The sequence below is a fragment of the Micrasema longulum genome, unplaced genomic scaffold (assembly GCF_059751315.1).
Source record: "Micrasema longulum isolate JH-2025_06_02 unplaced genomic scaffold, ASM5975131v1 h1tg000953l, whole genome shotgun sequence".
NCBI lineage: Eukaryota > Metazoa > Arthropoda > Insecta > Trichoptera > Brachycentridae > Micrasema > Micrasema longulum.
The window spans coordinates 224,436-251,010 of NW_028278144.1; the positions used below are offsets into that span (position 1 = coordinate 224,436).

Here is a 26,575-nt window from a genome sequence, read left to right on the forward strand (position 1 = left end):
GCTTTTGCCTAAGTAGGCATTTTCAAGACCGGCAAGCGCTCGTTGGTCAAAGTTTCATTGATAAGTTTATTTTTAATTTTATCGTAATCATTAACTATGGAGTTTAATCAAGAAATATTAACAAAAAACATCAATATCTTTTTCTTTCTGTCAAATTTCTCAACTTTTTTTTATTTACAATATTTGAGTTTGTCCAAATGTTCGTAGATAAAAGACTGGATTTTTTATTTACTTATCGTATTTACTGTGAAGTTTTAATAAATAAACCGTATTTTGCTTCGGTTTATTCAAGGCCCCGTTTTTCCCGACAATATTCTTGTCTACATTGTCTTAATTATGTACTTTTTAATATTTGTAATTAAATATGTGTAATGTTCTCTCTTGTCAATCTTCTGTTTCAACATATGCGAAGTTTCACTTAATGAACTGTCTTATCCTCTCGGTCTCGGCGAGGCCCCGTATTGCCCGTCGTCCTTCGTGTCTGCTTTTCCCCTACTCTCCAGTCCGTGTTCTACTCTGCCTGAGCGAGTAATGAAGTGATAGGCTCTCTGCAAATGAGGTGGTCTTCTCAAGCTGGGGATCTGACGTGGGAACTATTAGCTCCTGGCATAGTAACTGGTAACGTATCCTTTTCATCACAAATCATTCACGACCGCTCGGCAAAGACAAGAACGAAAGACATTTAGAAATGTGTATGTAAATAAATACTTATTCCCCACATTTAAACAAGTTGAATAAATTTTATGTTAATACGGCACGGTGAAGAAAAATTATTTATTTATATTGAATAAAAACAAAATATTCACATATTATGAAATCTCTGTCCGGATAGATTGAGAATAAAGTTTTGTGTGTGAATAGAATCAAAATCCAGGACGAATGCTATCGACTCGTCTACTCTCAAGTGAAAATCTTCAATAAGGGAATCGAGTGGAGATATTTCCGTCTTGTTTTGTAGCGATTAGCGCGTTCGCCTACTATGCTTGAGACCCCAAATTTGATTCCTGGGAAGATTGACATGAAAATCTGTTAATAAGGGTTCTATGTTTATTATTCTTACTGTTTATTTGTTTGCTATATAATTATTTTTTTTATACTCTGTTTTACCTCTTATGTATATTGTAAAAAAAAAAGCAAAAATTTTAATAAAAAAAGAAAAAAAAGGAGGTTTTACATTGTTTCATCTTCCTGGACTGGCACCTGAAGCGTCAAGCTGATTACCTTACCTCCATCTAACTGACTATCAATAAACACTAGTGGCTAATGGAATGGACCGTTTTCCCGGGAATTTAATATTATTAGTTTTTTTTTTTAAATATGTTACTTAAAAAAAAATTTTTACTCGAAAGTATTTCGAAGACCCTTATAATTTAAAATGGTAAAAAAACGCGATTTTTTCCTGTTATATATTTTTTTTAATTTTTTTTATTTTCTTTATATATTTTTTATATGTGCCTACATAATGTTAACATAATTTTAAAAGGGTTTTTGATGATTTTATCAAATAAAAAGGCTTATAATATCAATTTTATCAAGTTATCCATTTATTTCAATAATGATGCCTACAATACATTACAATTTTACCAACATAAATAACATTAGGGGCTATTTGATTTTTCGATTTTGGTATTTAATATTCCTCCTTTAATTATACTTAGAGATGTCAATATTAACATTACTTTCTACATGGTAGTATACTCTTAACATACAAGATAATGCGTTAAAGTGCTATATTGTTAAAGGTTGGAAGATAAAATGACGATGAATATTTATACGCTTAAAAATCGAAGGTTCAGTACTTTTTATACTAAAATGGCGTGAAGCTACAATAGCAACAAAAAAGGCGTATCTACATTCCGTTCTGCAGAAATGTACACGAATTATTGCAGGTGTGTTTATCCGATGCACGAACCAGTAGTTGCCGGACTTCTTAATCCGGGATTTGAACCCTGCAATGTGTTATTATAAAGCGACGAGTGTGCCGCGAAGGGCTTAATACTAATTTACATCTCATTACGGAATCAGCCTGTGTCATTCGCATTGACACGTGTGATTATGTCACTGTACTTATGTGACTGTCACTAATAATTCTCAAGTCGCACGTTGGTCGCCTGTACATAACCACAGCCAGTGACACTGAGGCGAAAAATAATCAAACTAATCTAATCAAATAAATCTATAAACGCAGCTAAATTTTCATTCTTTATTTGATAGAAACATGTAAAACACAATAGCTTTTCCTCTTGAAACCTATATTTATGTAAAAAGTTTGCTATCGGGTCTTGACACAATGCATTTAGGCGTAGTCTGGTAAAACGAACGCAAAATTAGGAAATCATACGATTTTGCCATTTTAAAACGAATGTTTTTTCTAACCGCGCAATAATAAAAAAATAAAAAAACATAAATTAGATAAAAACAATATTTTTAAAAAGTATTTCTGTTAAAAAAATTAGTCTAAATTTGAAGTGACGTAATCTGCCGGTCTAAAAGTAATTATATTTAGTAACATAAAACTTTAAAGTATATTTTTTTACAGAAATACCTTTAAAAAGTATTGTTTTTGTCTAATTAATGTTTTTTTATTATCGCGCGATTAAAAAAAACTTTCGTTTTAAATTGGCAAAATCGTATGATATCTTAATTTTGCGTTCGTTTTACCAGACTACAGCCTTAAGAACCATCATAATACAGCTACCCGATGGTTCTTAGTTTATTGTAAATCAAATACAGCGTACTCAGATTTTTTTCACACGAAGGAAAGGTAATCAGTCTTACGCTTCGGGTACCAGTAAAGTAACAGTAATGAAATCGGGTTGTGGTCCCGTGGCTAGTGTCTCGGACTCACAGATCAAAGGTCAGTGGTTAGGATCCCTCTCTATTAGTAATAGAGTTACTTACATCTCGTAGAAAATGGCCCTCAAAATTAAATATTTGGCTAAATCATAAGAACGCAAATATTTATTTTTCCCCTTTTTTTTTAATCTAGTCATTTATACAACTATTAAATACTTTACGTTTATCCTGCCAGAAATGGAACCCAGGACCACAAAAATGGCACGCACACGCGCCAACTAATACACAACAAAGCAAACTTATCTCCACTCGATTTACTTGTCAGGTTTTTTACCTGAATGCGGCCACCTAGTCGAAAACACTCGTTCAAAGTTCCGGTTATATTTCACACATTGAAAATTATTCATACTCCTTAACCCCAATTACAATGGGAAGTTAATTGAGTTATCTTCGACTGTCTATAAAGAAAAACCGATAGGTGTGTGCTATAATAAGTACATTTGCATGAACAGAATAAAATTGAAGACAAATCATATCTTTCCATTGTAATCGGGGTCCTGAACCCAAATTATCACCCTTTAAACGCAAGTGATTGCGTTGGTTTTTCACGGTAACTATTATGAATACGAATCTTTTTTGGGTGATTCCGTGTTAGTTGAACCCATTCCGACATTTTGGCTACTATTGCAGGAGTCATCTTCCGGGTAAACTGTAGAAGTAAAGGTGTTTTGTAGAAAACATCTGAGTTTATCTACTAGTAATTTGTACAGTGTTGCAGGCGGCAGTAAGCACGGCACATTCCATGTCATTTTTGAGTTGAATCACGTTGAGTTTATTTTCAGCCAGTCGTTATTGTTTATGATATTTGGGTTTGTTTACTTCAATTGCTTCTTGTATTATTCGTGCAATGTAATTTCTAGGTTTATCCAAAATCTTTGGTTCGAAGGTGAAAAGATGTCCTGTGTCTACATTCCGCTATTACAGATTTTTCAGGGTACCGTTCACACGTTCTTTTATGTTTATCAATTCTTTTCTTAGCAGGGCGCACAACGCGCAACAATAGTTAAATGAACAGTTTGTTTATATAAATACATGTTCTGACCTTACAAATTACAACACGAATAGATACAATGTATTACGCACTTTTGACATTTATTTTTAATTATTTATACGTCTTTAATTTAATTATTTATAAATCAAGAATTTTATCTGTAAGAAAATTTGGATGCCGGGGAATCGAAAAATATTACGTATTACGAATACCGATAAAAATGTATGGAATGGATTTACACTAATTAATTGTATTTTCAAAATATGAATATTGTGGAGAAATGTTTTCATTTATAACTTTAAAAAGATTTTTTTTTAAAAATATCCCTCTAGAAAAACTAGATATGTTTGGCATTGATAGTTGTGACGTCAAGATTTGTGACGGTGTTTTAAAAAAAAATTGATTTTGGAAATGAACATGAATCGTGACGTATTAGGGACGTGGCCAATGCAATGACTGTTTTCGTGGGAATCAAAAATTATGAATTATAAAATATTTTTATGCGAGGTACTAATAGCAAAAATTTATTTTTACGGGACAGTATTTAATATCTTTTTTACTTTGAAAATGTCAAAAAAATAAAACGTTTTATTTCCCTATTATCAGGGCTTATGTCCCAAGTGAATTATATAAAAACAATGCAAACCACAACCAGGTGTTATATCTGCAGATTATTTGTGTATTTATTGTCGTTTTGTCTCTGGTTTGAATGAAGGGTTCGGTTCGCACGACACGCTGTTATAATACGAACGATTTCCATACAAAATGTTCGTAAAGAGAACTGTCTTGTCTGAAATCCAATTACTAAAAATACTTACTTTAGTGCATAGATAAAATATTGCTTGTTATTCAAAGCTTTTGTGGATACGCTCGTTATTCTTATATAGATCGTTGCTGAGTGATAGATCGACTGTTTTTCTTGATGTATTACGATGGGTTGTTCTATATGTTTATCCAAATGGCATTTTAAAATACTGCGACTGAAATAATTATTGACTCGTCAAAGAGACTCTATCGTAACATATTTTGTATAATTATCATTTTGTAATAATGTATATACATGGAATCATATATGTATGTGTGTGTTTTAATATTGATAATTTTTTTTTATTATTTTTAAATATACATATAATTCAATCCCATTACCAATTCGAACACGTTTTTAAACTACTGAAACGCAAAAAAGTTACACTCTGTGAAACTGATTCCGTTGAGCGCCTGGCTAATATTGACAAAAACGTTGGCTAATTAAAACAATGCTACCCATTTATTACAAAACATAGTGCAAATCACGCCCTTAGATGCTTATTTAATAAGGTTTAATGCACATTATAAAATTTAATTGGACTGACTTTTTTAAATAAAATACGAAATGACAGCCGCTTTAGCCCAAAAATTTTTCAAATCTTTTTCGTAAACTTCAAGCTCTGGTTGAGGGCCAAAAGTAGTATCAAATATTTTTTGGATATTTTTTTAATTCCGAGTATTCCAAAAAGCAATTTTTAAGACCCTTTTTATTTCAAAATTCGGAGAAAAATACCGGTCTACCCTAGTGTACTGGAGTAGTTACGTACATACAATTTTTTGTTTCTTTATACTTTTGTAATACGAACCCAGGGCCCTGATTACAGTAAAAAGTTAGCTGAGTTATCTTCAATAATTGTCTGAAGCAAATTTTCTAAATATTTTTTTTTTTTAAACATCTTCAATTACGAATTACTGATGAAGATACTTCAAATTTTTTGTACAAAAATCTCAGAGTAATAATGCGCTAAGCTAAAGAGGAGCTCAAACGTAGAAAAACCATTCCATGACTATTGGGTATTAAGTTAGCTACAGTTCGCAGCAAAACAATAGGCCGTACTCAATTAATCATTGCCAAATGGATATCAATTAGCATTGTAAATACTCCTAAATATTTACATGTGTATTTATTATTGCAGGATTATTCCAATTTATTTTTCTATAATTCGCCTCTATTTATTTTATAAAATTGTGTTGTATTGAATGTGTTCATTTTTTAAAAATATGTATTCTTTTTATTCACAATATACTTTATTGAGTCATAAATTCCAACTCCATGGAACCAAAGTCCTGTGTTGAGTTTGTTTGTTTGTCCGTCACATCTCCGAAACGGTGAGTCGTAGCGGCCTGAAATTTGGACATGTCATTTTAGATGCGATTTCAAAGTTAAAGTTGCTATTTTTTAGTAAAATTTGAATCGATTTCTACTCGATTAAGACTCAAACTTTATATGGATGCCTAGTGCGGCCCCGGCACATTGCCCGTAATCAACTGTCATTATCAACAGTAAACATACTTTAATTCACAAATGTATTCCCTAAACTGAGAAAAAATAGTATCTGAAGTAAATATGTTAATATAAGAAATACACGTGTTGGGACAATAAATGCCAAAAATCAATGTAAATCATGGGAAAATATTTTAAATCAATTACCTGTGAAAAAAGACTCTTTTAACACCTATGACGCTCCTACTGCTGCAACCAAACATTCTGCAATCCACCATAGACAATTTCTATTTATTATAACGTAAATATCCAATTTATTTACAAACAAAGCCAGGCACAGCGAAAAAAGCATCCAATAGAACCGTTAAGCCTATGTTGTCAAATAAAACAAAATGGCCACCAATTTGTTGCTAACCAACATCGCTTGCGTTCTATGAAACAAAGTGATGCTTTTGTATAGGTTGACGCATTATTACTTTGAGACAAATATACATTTTCTAACAAAAAAAATCGATTCTAGAGACAGTTAAAAAGATAGCTCTAACTTTCAATTGTAATCGGGGCCCAGAAGCGGAGTGCGGCTATGAGGTATTTGAATACACCTTTGTAATTCTCCTATTTGTTTCTTACAACCCATTTTCAAACATATTAAATCAATTGAAAAAACTTTACATTGATCTTAGAAGATTGAGTTTTTATTGGTTTCGACTTAGCTCTATCAAAACTTATTTTAATATAACCCCAATATTTAAATATATTTAATTAAAAAAAAATATTTAAAAAACTTCAAGCTTTGGGACGTTCTTCTGTTCAATGGCTACACTGAACAAAAAACATACTTGGAAATTGCACAAAAATAAACGAATGTGTAAATTGGAACAAATTTTTACGCCGTTACAAAATAACGCAGTACAAAAATGAAAAATACATTTTTTTTAAACATTCATTTAACAATGCGTAATAGTAATATGATTATAGATTAAATTCGTTTTAGAATTTCTTACATTACTGTATTACTTACTAGGCGTATAATATTATGAAAGTGGTAGTAGGCAATCTTTGTTACGATTTTTAAAGTATTTTGTAGACACCTTGTCGGGTCCCCCCGACGTTGGCGATCACTGCAGCTAAAGCATTTCTGTCCTGCCTACTTTTATATTCCGCAGCCTTAACGACTGCTTATTGATATACTCTGTATTTTTTATGTATTTTGTAGAAATGTTGTATTTATTTTAAAAAATTAAAGTATAATAAACAGTAGCAATTTCTTTTCACCGTATAAAAAGGGTTCTGTTGTACTACGTAACTTACATATGATTTTAAAAAATCGATTTACCTCGCATGAAAATACCTTTAAATATGCCTATGAAGGTAAAATGTTATGTATAAGTAATTTTACACCGTTCACTTCATTTATCAAATTATCTAATTTATTAATATATTTTACGTTAATACGATATTCAGAAGTTTCATAATCATTTTTCCATAATATGCGTGACGTTCAATTACGCTGTCAATATTAATGTAATCGAATGTTTTCATTAGCCTTATTGGACATGCCATTAAGGACATTATTAAAAATACAATGTATTTAATCTGACCCTATGTTTTACTTTAGTACATCAACACTTTACGTTGATTGATTGTTGTTTTAGAGAAATTGTATTTCGTAAAATGAAAAACGGTGTTTTAAATGTATGTATCGTGCAATCTGTTCATAATCATAACACGTTTTCCACTTAAAGTAAAACTACATATTGGAGTACTTTTGCCAGTTAAATAATTGTTTTTTTAACACGTGATCTTTTCTCTGTACTACGTTTTAATTTATATCATACGAAATTTCCTTTGTAAAGTATTGAAAATACCATACGATAACATAAATAAACGTTGGTAAATATTTTTTTATAAATGTTTAAAAGTAACTTTTTATTAGTTTAAAAAAAAATCAAGTCCTTGATTTTTTATGATTTACGTACATAATAAATTATAAGGGATCGTTTTCTACGAGTTATCACTATTAGAAAATGGGAATGAGGAAGGTCAGTGGTTTTTTAAAATTTCTTTATTTGTTTATTTAGTTTTTAGTTGTTTATTTAGATTATAAAACCAAAACAAAACTTTTTTTTTGTATCGTTTTATCGCTTAGATTTTTGTTTTTTTTTTCATTATTTAGGGCGTAACGTCGCTAGTTCTATTCGGTAAATTGTCCTGATTGTGCATTGGTTTCCCGGAAGTCGGAAATCTGTCACATCACTTTATTATTTGTTGAGTTTAAAGAACTTGTGATGTCATTAAAAAAAGTTCATTTTTGTTAAAATCATTTTTATTCTTTTTTACATGCATTTTAATGAATCTTCCCCGTACAATTAAATGCTGTATTTTTTTCGCATTTAAGAAAACATTTTTTGCATCCAATTTTCTGTAGCACTGAACTTCTTCGTTGGAATTTATAGAAATAAGGACAGAATAAAAATTATCTCTTTAAAAAAACCCGTGGCGCAAAGGGCACTTTATTTGCACCCCAATTGCAGGGTACTTAGATGTTTTTTGTTACAATGACTTTCAATTCATTTAAATGAACAAGGTAACTTTCGGATACAATTTTTATTCATAAACATTATAAAACAATAAATTAAAAGGGAAATATAATGAGATTTTTTTTTTATTTTCAGCGAAAAGGATCCGTTGCTTGAACATAAGACGATTCGTACACTGAATTTATTATACATGCATCAATCATGTAACATATTTTTACCCAAATTACTCACAAATTACCCTGGATAGCAAAACGTGTAATCAAATTTTCACGTCACAATAACGTCGTTGTTTAAAAATCAATAACGGTATTTTATTTATAAGAATGTTACGCAAACATAATGATATCACTTGAATAATTTTCCGAGTACCCGTGACTGAAGTTCCCATCATTATGTTATAGGAGTTCCGATGAATAATCAATTACTGGAAAGTAATTTGTGTCAATCAATAGGCTTGTGAAATGATTAGGGGATTGATGGGCGTAAATAAATATTTATAATGGAAAACTAATCAATATAAAATTCTAATCAGAATTTGGCTCTTTTCAATTATAGACATCGTTTGTTGGACAGCAAAACGTCGAAGAATTATCAAGTATTTTTTTTATAAGGAAAATATGCGAGATTCAAATTGTTTGCTTTAATGACAGTGGTTTTGTCTTGTAATAATGCTTTTATTTAATGAGTTTAATATATTGACATCATTTTTGTTCCACAATCAAGTTTTAGATAACTCGTACCAAAATATTTTTATTACAAAAATCGCGGAGTGTAGCCGATCATTCAAATGATTTATTTATTGTTATAACAACCCCTAGTTATTTTTAATTAAAATCAATCAAAGCATCTTAAACTATCGAAAGGGTTTATAATAATGTAACAGTATAAACGAAAAGCGTCTTAAATTTGTGTCAATAGGTGTGAAATCCTTGGCTGTTATCCTTAAAAACTCTTGGCGCAAGTGATCACAATTGATAAATTTGAAAAATACTTTAAATATTTACAGCGAATACTCTTGTTACTATTACATAAGAGTGTTCAATACAATGTTAATGGCAAGGACGTGTGACCGACTAAGAAGGCAAACCCCGAATAATTAGAACTAGCCATTTGCGCCGCTCGCAACTAAACATATATTATGTACCTACACATTACTTTGTTAGTTCATATATACTATCATATTATAATGCATGGACACTACAATAGGCAATACAATTAAACAAGAAAAAATATAATCCATAAAAAAATATGAATCTCGTAAACTGAGACAGAAAGGGTCTTTTCTCGTGTTTTATTTAACCAAGTATCTCAATATATTTATTCCGACATTTTAAAATTATTATTTTATTCGGATGAAATTATAATATAATTCGTAATTTGGTTTAATTTATATGATACATTAATAAATCAAATACGTTATGTATATAATATGACACGGTGTGTAAAATGGCCGTTCTTAAGTCCTGTTTGTGCCTAAACTTCCATATTCCCTTCTCAAAAGGGTTTTCCCTTTATGTTGCAATAAATTGCATGAAATTCTGACATGTCTAAAAACATTTGGAAATACTCAAAATATTGTTGATCGTCTTGTTACTTTTATAGAAATACATTTTACTATATTTACGTGAGACGAGGACGACCAAGGAAGACGTGGCATGATCAGATAAACCAAAACCTTCAGTCTGGTCATGTCAAAATCAGACAGAACCAAAGGGCATGTATGACAAGATGTATGAATGTGGAAGTAGCTAGAAATGTATGCCAGGATAGACGTGTGTGGCAGTCCATTATCTCTGCCTACCCCTTCGGAGAAATGGCGTGATGGTAGTAGTAGTAGTAGTAGTAGTATTAGTAGTAGTAGTATCATTTTACTAAACAACAATTTGAGTATATCCAAAAGCTTGTTGACAAATACTAGATTTTAGCCTTTGGGGAATCAATTTAAACTTAACTTAACAAAAATCAGTGAATTTTTAAATTAATGTGAAATTGTAGATGTTCAAATTTATTTTATTTATTTATAAATTTATTGCAAAAAAATAAAAAAAATAATATACATACTTAATAACAGGGAATCTATATAAAACCAATTAATGTAAAATGAAAACGGAGTGTTCTCTGTTTATGATAGTCTCCATCTAACATGGCACAGCCTGTTCTAAGATGGAGATTTTTTATCTTTAGAGCGTAAGTAGTCCTATACTAATAAAACAATAACATAAAAAAGAAAAACTAAAACTACTTTGTTATAAATGCCTAGCTAATCAAATGTAAGAAATCAAAAATCATTATTATACAAATATAAAGTATATATTGGTGCCAAGAATACATGTTACTTAAACATAAATAATATAGTATAATATATAATAAAACAAATATAAACCAATGAAATACATAAAAATATAAATAATATGTGTACCAATTATATAAAGTACTACGTTTATTGATTTACATATATTTTTCAAAAAAATCTCTCGCTACACTATTTATATGTGCAGTTATCTTTATTTAAAAAATTGTTTTACATTTTGAGTCTTTTATATTTGGCAATAAATCATTAAATATTTTTGGAGCTGCATTGTACTGCTTTTTACCAGTATTTAAAGTGATAACTGAAACCAGACAATGACAAGTCACAAACTCTGGATTCCATATCTCTTTTAAGAAATTCTCACCCTCTTTGAATATACTTTAAATAGCAACATATTTTTCGGCTGGATTTTATTCGCAAATCAGCGTATCTTTTGCGGTGACAGGGGTGTTAGATTTGTTAGTTTCTAGCTTTGCAATTGATACAAGTGTTAAGCCTTTGATAATCCTTCGGAAGAAGGGGCCGTAGGACATTATTCTAGTTGTGTTTACACCTCAGGTGATTCACTAAGCCACTGTATTACGTCTGACACCGGCAAGGTGTCGGTTTACCTCGTCACCTTGACTACTTAATTACCATGATTTAAAAAATATAACAATTCATAGAGTGATACATACATCCATATAAGTAAAGAGTCCAGTTTGCATCCACGTACCATACAAAAAAAGCTTTAACTAAGCACATATTTTAATTTATTATGAAAAGTAATTTGATGCTTGTGTGTAGGTAGTAAAAGTAAATGTAGACGGTAGTACTTAGCATTGCTTAGTGTAGATTTTGTTTAACTTTGAAAAGCTTTGAATTTCAGTCGTTTTCCAAGAATTAACCTTTTTGTAATTAGTGTTTTGTTCCCTTCAACGTGACGCAGATACATATTTTTCATATGAACATTTACAATTTAATATAAAATTGTGTGACAAATAAGATAAAAATATCATTTAAAAACACCTTCAACAAATAGTTTTTTTATTATTTTGTTTTGATTACCTTTTGTTTATTCATTTTATTAATTAAATGGTACATTGTTTTTTTGTTTTTTTTTTATTATTAAATATATGTACATTTATATATTATTTTTTTTACATATTTATTACAGCAATTTACAAGTAATTATTTATACAACAAACTAATTAAGTAGTAAAAGTAACCGTAGATATTTTTTTATTTTTGCTGTTGGTTGTTGGCTTTTGCTGATGTTTTTAGTAAACATTAAAACTATTGTTAAAACCTAAGTCTTTTGAGTACTGACCATAAGGGTTATAATTATTAAACCTAAAATAAGTTTGTTCAGATGAAAGTATTTTACAAACAATTAAGAAATATTTATACTTTGTTTAGGCATTTTTATTTACTCTCCTGCAGGGAGATTTTGAACAATTTCCAATCATGTAATAAGTACATAAATTACGTGCTAGCAACGCGTTCTCTACCCCGTGAGAGCGTTCAGAATACCAACCTTGGTTTAATGATCCAACTGCGTAATTCGTAATGTATTTTATTATGTCTGATAGCATTACTAATCAGTTTTGTTTGTCTTGTTACAGTAGGCGGACATGGAAATGGAGCTGGTCTTGTTGTAGAGACAGGCTCCGGAGCAGCTCTCCTGGACCTGCCCGGGACGTCCTTGGACCAGGTCCGTCACATCTCCGCAGACCCCGGGCTGTCCACCCTCCGGCTGCCCCGCGCGCCCCCCGCTCCGCCCACCTCCCGCGACGTAGACCTCGAGGTCTGCTTCATCTGCAAACACTGCAAGGTCGCCTTTGTCACCGACCATGCGCTCCTAGCCCACCAGCGCCAAACATGCTACTCGGGCCGAGAGCATGAGCGAGGCGTCATCAGAGTAGTTCAAACAGTACTGGAATGCAAAACATGCCCGAACGGAGAAAAATTCAAAACTCTACAAGACTTCAGAAAACACACAGAAACAGACGCGCACAACATACAGAACTTTCAAAAGCCAGGGTTACCGCCTCCCGAGTCACCGCTCAGTCATGAAATGGAAGACGTCGTCAATCAGATTACTCTCCTCGCAGCCCGCGCCGCGCAGGAGTCTCCGGCGTCGGGGAACAAGGACTCGAACGCCAATATCCAGAGGGAGTTCTGCGCTCCCGGCCCTGCCAAGCCGAGGTTTCCACCTCCGGCGGAGCTCATGGCCCAGCAAGCTAGCGCGGGCCATTAACAATTAACTTTCTTCGAATTCGTTCGAAATGCTTATCCGGGTCGGAAATTCTAGCATTGGATTTCCTAAGCTATTCCTAACCAGACAGCGGCCGTCCTATACGACCTTATGTCGAGTAAGACGTAACGACCTGACTGTTACGAGTATATTCCGACCTGAGTAATGATTGTGACTTCCGATTGAATAGGCGTTTTGAAATTACGCGAAGAATTTCTCGACATGGGAATCTCACGAGTCATGCTGAATGAAAAATATCATTATTTATTCATATCTTTGTATAATATTTGAGTATTGAAATATAAACCTGTCTTTAAGAAATGAAATTGTGAAATAACCGAGATTCCTAACGTTTTTAAATCAACATTATATTATTAGAAATAATCATTTTTGTAAATGTATAATTTTGCAATGTCGTTATTGTTTGAGAAAATATTCTTATACCTTGTATTTATAAATCAACATGATTCCTGTGAAGTGAGCAATTTACTCACTGGCGTTATTTTTGTAAATACAACGCAAGCTTTTGATATTTTAGAAGAAAGAAACGCAATAAAGTATTAAAGGTAACTTTTGATTCCTACTTCAAGTTGAAGCTATTTGGTAGTGTTACGTCACGCTCGGTTTAAGGCATTTCGATAGTCCTGAGAAGTTAGTGCAGTAGGCTCTCTCTGTTAATTAAGTACTGTACATATATCGGTGTATCGAAGGGAGAGTAGGATTAATGCGTCAAGTTTCCTGTGAATGATTATTGATTATGTCTAGTCGGTAGGCTCATAGATTAAACGGGGGTAGATGGCTGTTTTTATTTGATATTTTCAAATTGTATCGATTGTGTAGATTATACTATATGATAGAAACATCGCCCTCTGAGAGTTCCTGGTTCGAAATTCCTATTTATCGGTCTGTCGATCGATTGCCCAACTAATTCCGACTCGTCGCTTCGCGTATATGGAGCGACACTAACTAAACGATATTTCGAGAGAAAATATTTATTGGACGTAGAAGTTTATTGTCTCGCAGTAAGATGTTCCTACTTCTTGAGCAAGAAGATCGTGATTATCTTCCGTTTTCAAATTTTGAAAAAGAGAGTTACTACTTTATATCTGTTTCGTTATCGAGCACAAAATACGCCCTCGCTTATTTTTTTATTAATCGCTCCGCCGCCGACTGCATATTGCGCGGCGGTGCGAAAAATCACTTATACTGGTAAAGGACAAGTTCCTCGCCTTCGCGATATCGAATCACCGGATCTCCGAGGAGATCTCATAGCGCTACACGGATAAGCCGCCGCGAGAAGGTAGCGGTGTTTACGTATGACCAAGAGTAAAAAACGTCGAGGAAAATCGATCGCGAGCCGACGATTATAATCGAAATTTATGAATTCAATTCGTTTCGCGTTTTGAAGTTGTTGAAGTTGTTCTAAAAATAATACCAATTAGCCACGCCGCGCACTGGGAGGCGAGCGTGGCGGGCGCCGCCGCGCAGCCGCGAGTCTGACGCGCGTCCAACGCCAGCCAGCGTTGGCGCGGGCGAGTCCGCGCGCGCAGTGCGCCCTCAACACACACTATCCATCGACTCCCAGTCAAGCAAGTTCCTATCTTTATAGCATATAATACTATAATTAGTTATAATACTATATAATGACTATGTAATACATATTTAATCAACTTACGATAGTTATAATGTTATCATAAGAGTTCCTGGAGCATCCGAAGCGATTATATTTAAGTATTAAATGTGTTGACATTTATACCCAATGATCGTGGTGTCGGAAGACGTTCAATTTATACTTTTGTTGAATTTTAATTTGATTGATTCTTTAAACGAGCAAGTTTTTATAAAATTAAATAAAAACAATATTTTTTGTAATTTCGGTGTAATTTCATAATTTGTCCTTTGTTTTTTGGATTACTAATTCAGCGAATGAAATTAAAATCAAAAGAGATTCACCTGTCTAAAGTTTCGTTTGCAGTCACTGATAATACGGAGAGCATGTTCTCGTACGTAAAATACGAATTCTCAATATTAAGATAAGGTATATTTCACGCAATTTGAATCTAATAAATGAATGGTTATATCCTAAAAAGTTGTTTAAAATGTGACGGTTAAGAGTCCAATTATTTTCTTAGCGATGAAATGATTAGATATATCGTTGAAAACTGAATACAAGAAGAAAATCGCCGTTCGTTGAATCGATGTATGTTTATTACAAAATTGCTTATTTATAATTTATTCTTAAGTTAATGTGATTTTAATTTAATGTCAATAAATGAAATATTTTATACCTTAATACTTACTGGTCGTTCGCCAGAAAAATGAAAAAAATTGGTTCCTATTAATAACTACTATTGACATATTATTATAAAGTGAAAGAATATTACTACAGAATTTAGGTATTTTAATGAAAGACACCTAATACCAATGTTTAAGGAGTTAATGTGAAAAATTAACTAGGACCCTTTCGCAAGGAGGGACCTCAATCTGTATTATTGTACGTAACGTAATGTAGGAGTAACGTAATTATTAAAACACGTAGAAATAATAATTAATAAAATATCGTAGTTATATTCCAAAACGAACTAACTCGAAACTTGGGCCCGGCATTGCTAGGCCTACCTCGCAAACAAGTGAGTTTATTTTGGAACTTTGTGTGATTCTTGGATTTTTATTATTATTATCATTATTCATTATTATTAATGAGTAAATTTACTCGTGTAAGTTAGTTCCCATGAGCAACACGGCGTTGACGGTTCGATTCAAACAGAAAACCCCATCCAAAAACGTACGTCGGTATTCCATCAATATCGTACCATAATACGTAGAAACTAACCTTCAAATACGTATCGAGATTTTCCACCGATTCGAATATTTCTCTCTCTTCATAATTGTAATTTCCACCAACAATTCAATATTCATGTTTGATATTGAACTTCGATCGACGGTCTGTGTTGCCCGCTGCAGAAAAATAGCAAAAGGTGTTGCCACCGCAGCATAATCCGCCGAAACTTTCCGTTCACTTGAATCAAGAAAAAAAACAAAAAAATAACGCGTACAACATTTTATCTCGATAATTAATCGCACACATATTACGTCATGATTCTGTACTTTTCCAATTCAATGTTTAAAAATACTGAAAAATCTAATAATGACAATTAAACTAAAAATTCAATAACATAATCAATTTTGTTTTTTTCTTTCTCCAAGTGAACCGGTTTTTATTACAACATTATTGCATCGCATATATACCTAAACGTAGTCAGTGTATGTGTGTGAGAATAACAATTCTATACAACAGGAGAATATATGATATCATTTTATATGAAACGAGTTAAATCGATTTCTTATTTATGATTAAATTAATAAATTCTACTACAATATTTTCATTGAGTTTGATGCTTTATTAAATCAAATTTAACGTAGTTAAATAGCCAATATTAGAATATTTTATATTTGAATGTTTAAGTATAATTTTTCATAATATATTTTAATTAGTTTTTTTCAGCTATGAGCATGCCAATACATTAAGTGTTTAATTATATTTGCATTTGAAAAACAAATTTGAAACACATTGTTGGAATTAGTAATCATAAATTTGCATTTAAATTCGCTTGGAAAACAGTAGTAAACATACATTTTTTAAAAATTTGAATTTATTGAAAAATAAAAACACCTTAATTTTTCCCTTTAACCAGATATGTGAAATAACTAAAAAGTTGCTAAATTTATTAAAAAAAACAAAACATTTATTTAAATTTAAAAAAAATAAAAAACATGTACAATTTATTTTTAATTTATATTTTTATCATAATTTATTTACAGAATGTAAAAATTTCGGAATAATCCAAAAAAATCATGGTTATAATTTATTGTTTTAGTTTGTGAAGGAATTGACGTATAAGAATATGTGAGCAAATTACTACAACCGGCATGCTCAGCTCTGGTAAAATTCAATTACTGATTAATATAATCCTCCAGCTTTTAGTTTCTATATTGAACATTTGTTGTTGTTTGTGTTCTATGTTGCAATTTGTCGAATCTTTAATGATAATACACTGATGTAATGATATTATTTTCGTGTTGTGGACGAGTCTGGCCGCAATGGCGGTCCAGAGTGGCCGTGTGCGAATGTGCAACGGCCAATAATGGTTCCTATGTAAATTTCATATCTCTATGATTCTGTGTTTGGCAATTTCCTATGAAGTTTCAACCACCAAGATATATATTAGCCAAACTGTTTTCAATCGATGATAATTTGTTGAAGATATTTTCTTAATAATTCGTGTTTTAGTGAGGAACGCTTATGTAGAGTCGCACCGAGGGACATGGATTTCTAATATTTCACCAAATTATCGGATTCTACATGAATTAAAACATTTTGATTGTGCATCACGGCCAAAACTAAATTGACTGAGATTTTTTCAATCTGATGTAAATATCATTTCATTCAACTTGCAATTCAATTATACTTTTATGCTCAATTGAAAAATCTCTAAAATTGATATTATTACTTTTTGTTGGTAGAGTCATGTTTATGATTGTTTGTTATTAAGGTTTAGTTTTTAATACTGTATTATTTTAATTATTAATATCTCACATGTTATGCAATATAGTTTGTAAAAGCTGATAAGTATTGTATTATTTTTTATTTATAAACAAGAGATGGTACTGACTGATTGCGATGGCGCTACGCCATTTTGAAAAAATTCCTATGTTTTTTGGATTTTGTTTATGAAATCACTGTCCCGCAGTGTCATCAGTTTGGCGAAATTACCATCATTTTGCTGCTCACTTTCAATGGAACAATAACATTATTGAAAGATGACGATTTTAAATACTTCTACTACATTGTCAAGTGTAAATGGTGAAATAAACTCGATGCTAGTTTATCAGAAAAATATCAATTTGTTTCAATGAACGAAAATCACAACCCTTAAACAAATCCATCCCTACATCCTCATAATCCACTTCATTTTCTTCAAGTTTAGGTGCCCGTATGAATGTCTGAGGTTCAAGGCTCGATTAATGGGAAAATTTATTATCAATGATAACTTCTTGTTAAACATTGCATTGATTTAAATAATTAAAATTTTGGTTCATTTGGCTATTATGTAAGCATATTTGAGGTTCATTCCCGAAAGGGTTTACATAATTTTTTATCATAATTTCCCTATCTGCACCCAGTGATGCATAGGAGGCTGCATTGGTACCCAAATTGCAGGATATCTGGATCAATTCAATTACATGGAAGGGGATCAGTCTTACGCTTTAAATGGCAGTTCAGGAACAATAAAATATTGCAGTGTATTTTACATGTCCCTGTCAGAAATCGGACTTATCTGCACTCTATCCCCTTTTGTACGGTTTTTTTGCTAAAAATAATTCAGATACAGATATATAACTGTTACCCAAAATAGTGCCCTTTGCACCATTATATGCAGACAATTGGACAACGGTGATGCTGATACTTTTCAATAAACTATTTAACACAATAACATATTTCATCACAGATTTGTATATTTAATTACTTGGTTTACAAACATTAATACATGAAAAAATAATACATGAAACACATAAATATTAAAACAATAAAAAAAAAAAATACACTATTTCTTTTTCATAAATTACATCTAAACACTAACTAAATACATATTTATATCAAATGAGCAAAAGTAATTATTAAATTGAATTTGAATTATTATATATTAATTTTAATTGAAATAAAATGTCAAAAACTGAACGAATTCATTGTAAAATAAACTTGAATAAAATACGTATTTAAGAAAAATTTACTATAAAAGTTGTAAAAATGAAATTATTTAAAAAAAAACATTCATTAATATAAAACTAATAAAAATAATTCATAAAATACTAATAAAAACAATAAACAAAATATGCATCGAAACAAAACCAGCAATGTAATTCATCAAAATTAAATGCACAAAATATATATTTATATGAAAAACAAGATAAAGAACACTTAAGAGAAGGTAATGTAGAAGTCTAGGCATCTACAGGGCTTATGACCTGCCATTTGCTAGTTTAAGTGGCCACTTTACTCACTGTGTAACATTCACCATTCTGCCCATATTCGAACATCTATATTCCTTCAATTCTGTCATCTGTTGATGTTTGTGAAGTTAAAGAGCTGAAACCTTTTTCATTGTTAAAATATGTTTATATTAACAGCTCTCCAGGGAGTTGAATCCAGTCATTGTCGACAAAAATTAGGACAAATTAAAAATATTTATTTAACACATTAATCATTACTCTCGAAAATAGTTTTTTTTTGTTGTTTTTAACACTTTTAAGCATCTTAACTTGTTATATTATAATAAAAACACAGTTTCACCAAGAAATGCCTGAAAAAACAATGGTTCCTTCGTATAATATTATAGTAGCTGTGGACTGTTATTTATTTAAGCACAACTGGTAATTACAAAAAACATGTTAAAAAAAAAGTACAATTGATTATTAAGGTCTAACATATAGTTCATAAAAACAATAGTTAATAAAGACGAATAAGTAACTAATACACATTATGATACATAGTTAGAGAGGAATAGTGACTGGTGATCCCAGCATGGAAAAGATACACCTCTCTAGGTAGGCTGTTTAACAGACCAATCATTCTCCCCACAGGCATCATCAACGGAAAATTTGTCCTGCATTCTGAAAGAACAAATGGTTTGTATTGCCTAGCTCTTAAATAGTTGCTCGGTACATATAATTTTATGCGCTCCAAAAGGTAACTTGTCTGTAAAGATTTGATGTTGAAAGATTATAATTTAAATCATTAGGGCTCTGATGCGGCAGAGACCCGCAAAATATGGACAGATGAACACAAATGTTGTTTCGGGAGTTAGGCAAGCAAAGCCAAAGCTAAGCAATATTAAAACACGCGCAAGAGATAGAAATATATATTTCACTATCTTATATGAACCGTGCTATGCAAAAACCCAAGCAACATTTAAAAAAATATTTTAAATTCATAAATATTTTTCTTCGACCCTACCAGGAATCGAATGTGATAGGTCATGGTAGGCCAACGTGACAACCCCTATACTACGCGACGGACTTATCTCCACTCATTTTTTTAATGGATTTTCACCTAGAAGTTGCCATCGAGTCAAACATACTCATCCAGGATTCTAGTTCTATTTCACACACAGAACTGTATGTAACCCTCTTAGACACGGACAAAACTGTGCTTTTTTCTTCATTCGACAGGCGCCGTGACGCAGTTGGTTAGACGGCCAACTGTAAAAATGGTGTCGCGGGTTCGATTCTCGCCAGTTGCAAGAAAAATATCCAAGAAAGATTTTTTTCTCATTTGGTCTGGGTGTTGTGGTGTATTTTTTACTACCTCCTTCCATATACTCTCTGTCCCACCTGCTGATAAGCTTAAATATAAAGGTTTTGCTGGTTATTTCTTTTTTTTTTTTAAATAGTCACTGTTTTTCAAGTACTTTTTTAAATGGAGATTTAATATGTTTGCACTTAAGGCAACAATTTGAACTATGTTAAATATAACAAATAAAAAAGATAAAAAATAGAAATCATGTATATAATAATAAAATTTATTAAATATCTGCTTCTTTCAATATTTCTAGGACTTATAATTCAAATTTAAAAACATTGTCATGAAAAAAATGTTAACTATTTGTTACCACATTTTAGTAAGAATGTGAACAAAACAATAAACAGTTAGATTATGTGTTTGAGGAGCAATAAACACGGAGGTGCAATTTAGATTTAACGTTATTAAGTACAGGTATTTTAGTAATAAACACCTGGAAGTATAACACATCGATAAACTCATCCCAATAAACATTTTATGCGAATCTCAGCATAAAGAAGAAGTATATGTGATACGTAAGTATGAATATTTAATAAAAAATTGCCAACTGTTAAAAAAACATTCTTTTTGATTCATTTTTTAACATTATCATTAATGTAAAAAAAGTATTAAGGTAAGTCGGGGGAAGATGACTAATTTTGACTTTCATCAGTGACTGAAGATTTACTAATGACCCTGGCCTCAAATAAAGAATAACGTTTATTTAAAAAAAACATTTTATTACCTGAATAAGGAAGAATGTTAAAAATAGTAGTAAAACAAGAATAAAAAAAATTTAAGTAAAAAAACATAAAATGTCATCTTCCTCCATTTCATCGATGTAAACATACAAAGACTTGAAGCAGAGATCACAAATATCTGAATTGGATGTGTATGTTTCATGGAGCCATTTTTTACATTGAACACAAGATATCCAGTCAACATTGGGACCATTTTTGACAAAATATTTCCCTTCGCAAATATCACAAACGTTATCTGTTTCTCTTTCACTCACCAGAAAGACTGATAAAATCAGATATTTGAGAATCAGAATCCGTACTAATTGATGCTCGTTTTTTGAGTGTTTTTAATAACATATTTTCCTTTCAATTTGTTTTTCTTCGATATCCTTTTCTTAAGTATGTCGTCTTAGCATTGTTTTCCTTTTTTCTTATATTTTTGTCTCTTTATTTGGCGTATTAGAGTGATGTTACAACCGAAGCATGTTTTTTTTAGTGGATGGAGTACTTGGTTTAGATATGACAGGAGTTGGTGAAATGTTTTCGAAAAATGCAGTGAAAGTTGAGGAATGAATCATAAAAATGTCTGAGTTTAAAGATTGTTGAGATGAATCGGTTAATAAATGACTGTTTGCAATTGCAAAAGCGTAATTAGGTATTGCCATTGGATCGTAGGGAAATATTCCACATGCTTTAAATCCTACTGCTCCATTATTTACAGAAGATGTTTGACTTCAAGTTTGGTTAAGGAATGATGGAAACTGGTATCTAGTTATTTTACGACCCTGGTAACGAATCCAAGAAACACATGTGTTATAAAAAAAAAGACCAATTAAGTGATTGCAACCACAATGTATGACTTGGCAAACATAGCCTAATTATTTTGCTATTGGCAATGAAATCTAACAAATTACGTCACTTATATGAGACGAGTGACCATCAAAAATGAAAAGTACTGATCCTGATTCTTTTCGGGGGAAAAATGATATTTTATCCACGATGAGAAAATTTCAGCATTCACATAAGACGATTTTGAGCTCATTTTGACGACAGAACCAGGTGGTAAAACGACGTATAAGTGTCCTAAGCGGAATGTTATGACGTTTTAATATCTCATTGATACTTCCCACTTTATTTGTTATATCTCGAAAAGCAAGTTTAAGCCTATTTTTCATCCATAAGGCTCTGGAAGAAGTTGTAATATAAGTCCTCGGCATTTTTGTTAGTCTTGAATAAAAATAATATAGTTTTATTTGACTGATAAACTTTGTTTAAAATAATGTAAAGGGAGCCAATGGTGTTTATTGACATTTAAACCAACTATTTCTTCCAAATGGCATCTTCCCCCGTTGATGGGAGAAAATGCCAAACTCAACAAGAAATCCCAGGAGCACACAACAAAATCTTGTCCGCACAGCATGTTATTATGCAATGAATAATTTAAACCTAGCTAAATAGTAATAAAAATACATTCTGAATAATACCAGTCAATTTAAATTATGTTCAAATATATTATAGACTACCAAAAAAGGGGTAAATACCTCGTTTTTCAGAATATTTTCTTTAAAATACATTCGACAGCTTCGTAATTTGGCACATGCGCTTGGTTACTAATAGGTGACAACTAAAACGGTCATTACAGTGTCATTTAGTGAAAAGGGAAATATTCAGGTGAACTTGAGCATCTTCCCCCATTAGGCATCTTCCCCCGACTTACTTTACATAAATTGTAAAATAATATATTATTTAATTAAATAAAATCAGAAACTCAAATATCCACAATATAACAAAAAATGTTTCAATACGTATTTTATATAAACATTATTCTAGGCAATTTATCATCATCTATTTTACCTTTATTTTAAAATAATTAAATCAGCGTCATATACGAGGGTCGTGTGACGTAACAACACACATCTCCCTTACTCTTCTATCCAAATGTGGATGTGGATGGAATGTGGATGGAATGCGGAAGTTTAAACATGGGCAGAACGGTAAATGTTACACAGTTTGTAAAGTGGCCACTTAAACCAGCCAATGACAAGTCATAAGCCCTGAAAATGTCTCATACTCATCATTCCCTGTCCCTTATGGTGCATAGGGCACTGCATTGGTTCACCAATCGCAGCGCATCTTGATCATTTTTGTTACATGAATGTAAAATGAAAACACCCTATGAAATAAATATTTCATTTCAAGCAGGTATGCAAACTTGCTGACCATTACAATACGAGGCCGACATGTAAATGTAACTACAGTTCGCACCAACTATGCACAGAACTCTCCTCTAATTCGCTTGACGCGTAATTATAATGTATTTTTTCAATAACATAGACATATTTAACTGCAGTAAACTCACTTTTAAAACCAAAATTAAAAAACTATTATATCAAAAAAATTATGTTTCCTTATAAAAAAAAATATTTTTGCATTTTAAATTTAAGTTGCTTCTATTCACTCATATCAAACTCACACTCACCCTGTCCATAAACCTACCCTCACACCCATATACAATCACACACATATTCACATACCTACCAAAACCACACTCCACTTTTTTACACACGCATCCTTACACAAAAAAAACTCGCACACGTGCACTTCAATGAATTAATATCTAACTGAACTGGATTTTTATAATTGTATTTATGTGGAAAACTGATTTGGCTTTATTTTATGTTTTTTTTTTTTAATGATGAGTATATTTTTTTGTATTGCTGTTATTTTTCTGAATTAACAAAATTAAAAAAATCTCTAGACTTCTATTTTCCCTTCTCAAAAATGTTTTCCCTCTCTGTTGCAACAAATTAATCATTTTTACTGCTTCATTACATGTACATTAATTTTAAGTCTAGCTCTTCAAAAAGAATATTAAATTTTAGATTGATGAATCTTGAAAACGTTTGTGGTTTTAAATGTGAAAACAAATTGAATGTATGCTAAGTGCCGACACTGGTTAGTACGATATAAGCTTTAAGCTTTATCTCCTTGTTAGGCGATGTTTGGCGAATGTTATTAGATGTACGAAGCCGCCAGGGGCCCAGGGGGGGCGCGGTGAGGAGCGGGACTATAGCAAATCCCGGCTGATGAAAAGCAAACAGCTCTTTGTGAAGGCAAATCTCTCGCAGAGAGCTATGCTGAACAGCAATATCAACATTAAAATTGTCTGGAATCTTGAAACGAAAATCGCGAATGAAACAGTATGGAGATATTTAAATTTCACTGCGCTCATATGGAACTTTAGGAGAAATACTTACCTTACCACATTACCAAGGAATTCTAAAACATTTCGTATGAAATAACCGACCCGTGCATTTATTTATACACTCCGAAAATTTTATCATTTGTGTATGCATCGTAAAGGCAAAAGTACCACTCTGTAAAAGTATGTAAATCAAATCTATGGTCTAGAATGTAATGAATATAATATAATACAAGCTGAACCCGGCATACTACGAATACCGATTAAGATACATGAAATCCTTATTTTTGTGGATGTAAATTAATTTTAGTCTATTTTATTACATCTTTTATGTTTTTATTTTCTCTTTTTTTTGCTTGAAAAAAATAAAATGTATTTTCTTATGTTTATTATTGTTATCAAAAACATTTTTCACTTTGTGGTATGACATTTTACACTTATTTGTTTACAAATTTGTATAAACCTTTTTAATTTTTTAATTACACCTCGACCGGTTTCGAGGTTACTACCTCATCGTCAGGAATTTAACTAACTTATAATTACACGCGTTGCTATTTATATAATAAAATATTGTATGAAAGAAATTCGCGAATCATCTTGTGTCCGAAAACCATGAATTTAATCCAGAAACGGGTGTAGAAGTTTTGCATGTCAATAAAAATGGTTTTCGTTTAGATAATTTAGAACGATTAGAAATTAGTAAAGCCATTAATCAAAAACTTCAAATAATAAATAATCAATTAAATTTAACTTCGAGTCCTCTTTTAAAACTATTCCCGTTATGATTTATTTTATCTTCTTTCTCTCTCTTCCTTTCAATATTATTATATAAATAGCAACGCGTGTAATTATAAGTTAGATAAATTCCTGACGATGAGGTAGTAACCTCGAAACCGGTCGAGGTGTAATTAAAAAATTAAAGTGGTTTATACAAATTTATAAACAAATAAGTCTTATGTTTTCCTCAATTTTATTTCTTCAACTCAATCTTTATTCTTATATTTCACTAAACTTAATCTTTATTATTACCTTAATTGATTTTACACACTTATTTTATATAATTTATGAAAGATGGTGGAGTTCTATAATTGAGAATATATATAAAAAACGTTCGTAATGCTTACTTAAAAAATGTATGTATTTTATGTATTCTTGTTGAACTTCCAAACAAATTTAAAAAAATAATAGAAATGGATTAGGAATAATTCATTGTGTTTTCAAAATCAATATGGATATTGTGGAGAAATGTTTTCATACATAAATGAAAAAAGAAATTTAATGAAAATACGCTGCTAGAAAAACGCAACATATATGGCCTTGGTAGTTGTGACGTCAAGATTCGTGACAAAGTTTTAAACAAATTTAAATGGGCATGAACAAATAAACATGAATCGTGACGTATTAGGGGCGTGGCAAATGGAATGACCTGTTTTGCGGGAATTCAAAATTACAAATTACGATATATATTTTATGCCACATTCGAGATATTAATTCGGACTTGACTTTTCGAGACAATCTTAATATGAATTCGGGCTTGACAATCGAAACATTAATTCGGAATGGATTTCGAGACAATCGAGATATGAATTCGAACTTGACATTTCGAGAGAATTTATTCGGAATGGTTTCTCGAGAGATTAATACGAAAAGTTTACTTGGACGAAGTTAATATTTCGACATAGAATGATTCGAAGGTGCTTTTTGGGAAATGCATTTGATGAGTTCTTTCTGACATGACACTTTGAAAGCAATGGTTATTAATTTTAATGATTTTTCGGAATGGTAAAATATCGTTCGTGTTCAATAAAATTCAAGTATGTAATTTATAATATAAAGGGACTAGCCTGAGCTGATTAAGATGTTTGAACATTTACAACTTATAACATTTTCACGTCTGTCAGTTTGTTTCTCGGAAATAGGATAACTATCACAACGTTCTATTATTGGTTAATTTCGGTGAACAAGTGACGTCTTTCAAATTAGTTCGATTTTATTAAAATATTTTTAAATTTTTTTTCATATATTTTCAAGAAATTTAAAACTTAAATTTATTGCTCTAGTTATTACCATGCGTAATAAAACATGTTTTTTACCCAATTTCCCGTAGGG

The 26,575-nt window shown here is 31.4% G+C and overlaps 1 protein-coding gene across 1 annotated transcript in view; it reads left to right on the forward strand.

Annotated features, from left to right (window-relative positions):
- The window catches only part of LOC148277939 (zinc finger homeobox protein 3-like), a 180,892-nt gene extending 162,807 nt beyond the window's left edge, over positions 1 to 18,085 (forward strand). The window contains exon 4 of the mRNA XM_088232148.1: positions 12,554 to 18,085. Within this exon, the coding sequence (XP_088088274.1) occupies positions 12,554 to 13,188 (635 nt within the window). The 3' untranslated portion in view covers positions 13,189 to 18,085. The remainder of the gene's footprint in view (positions 1 to 12,553) is intronic.
- Positions 18,086 to 26,575: the final 8,490 nt, after the last annotated feature.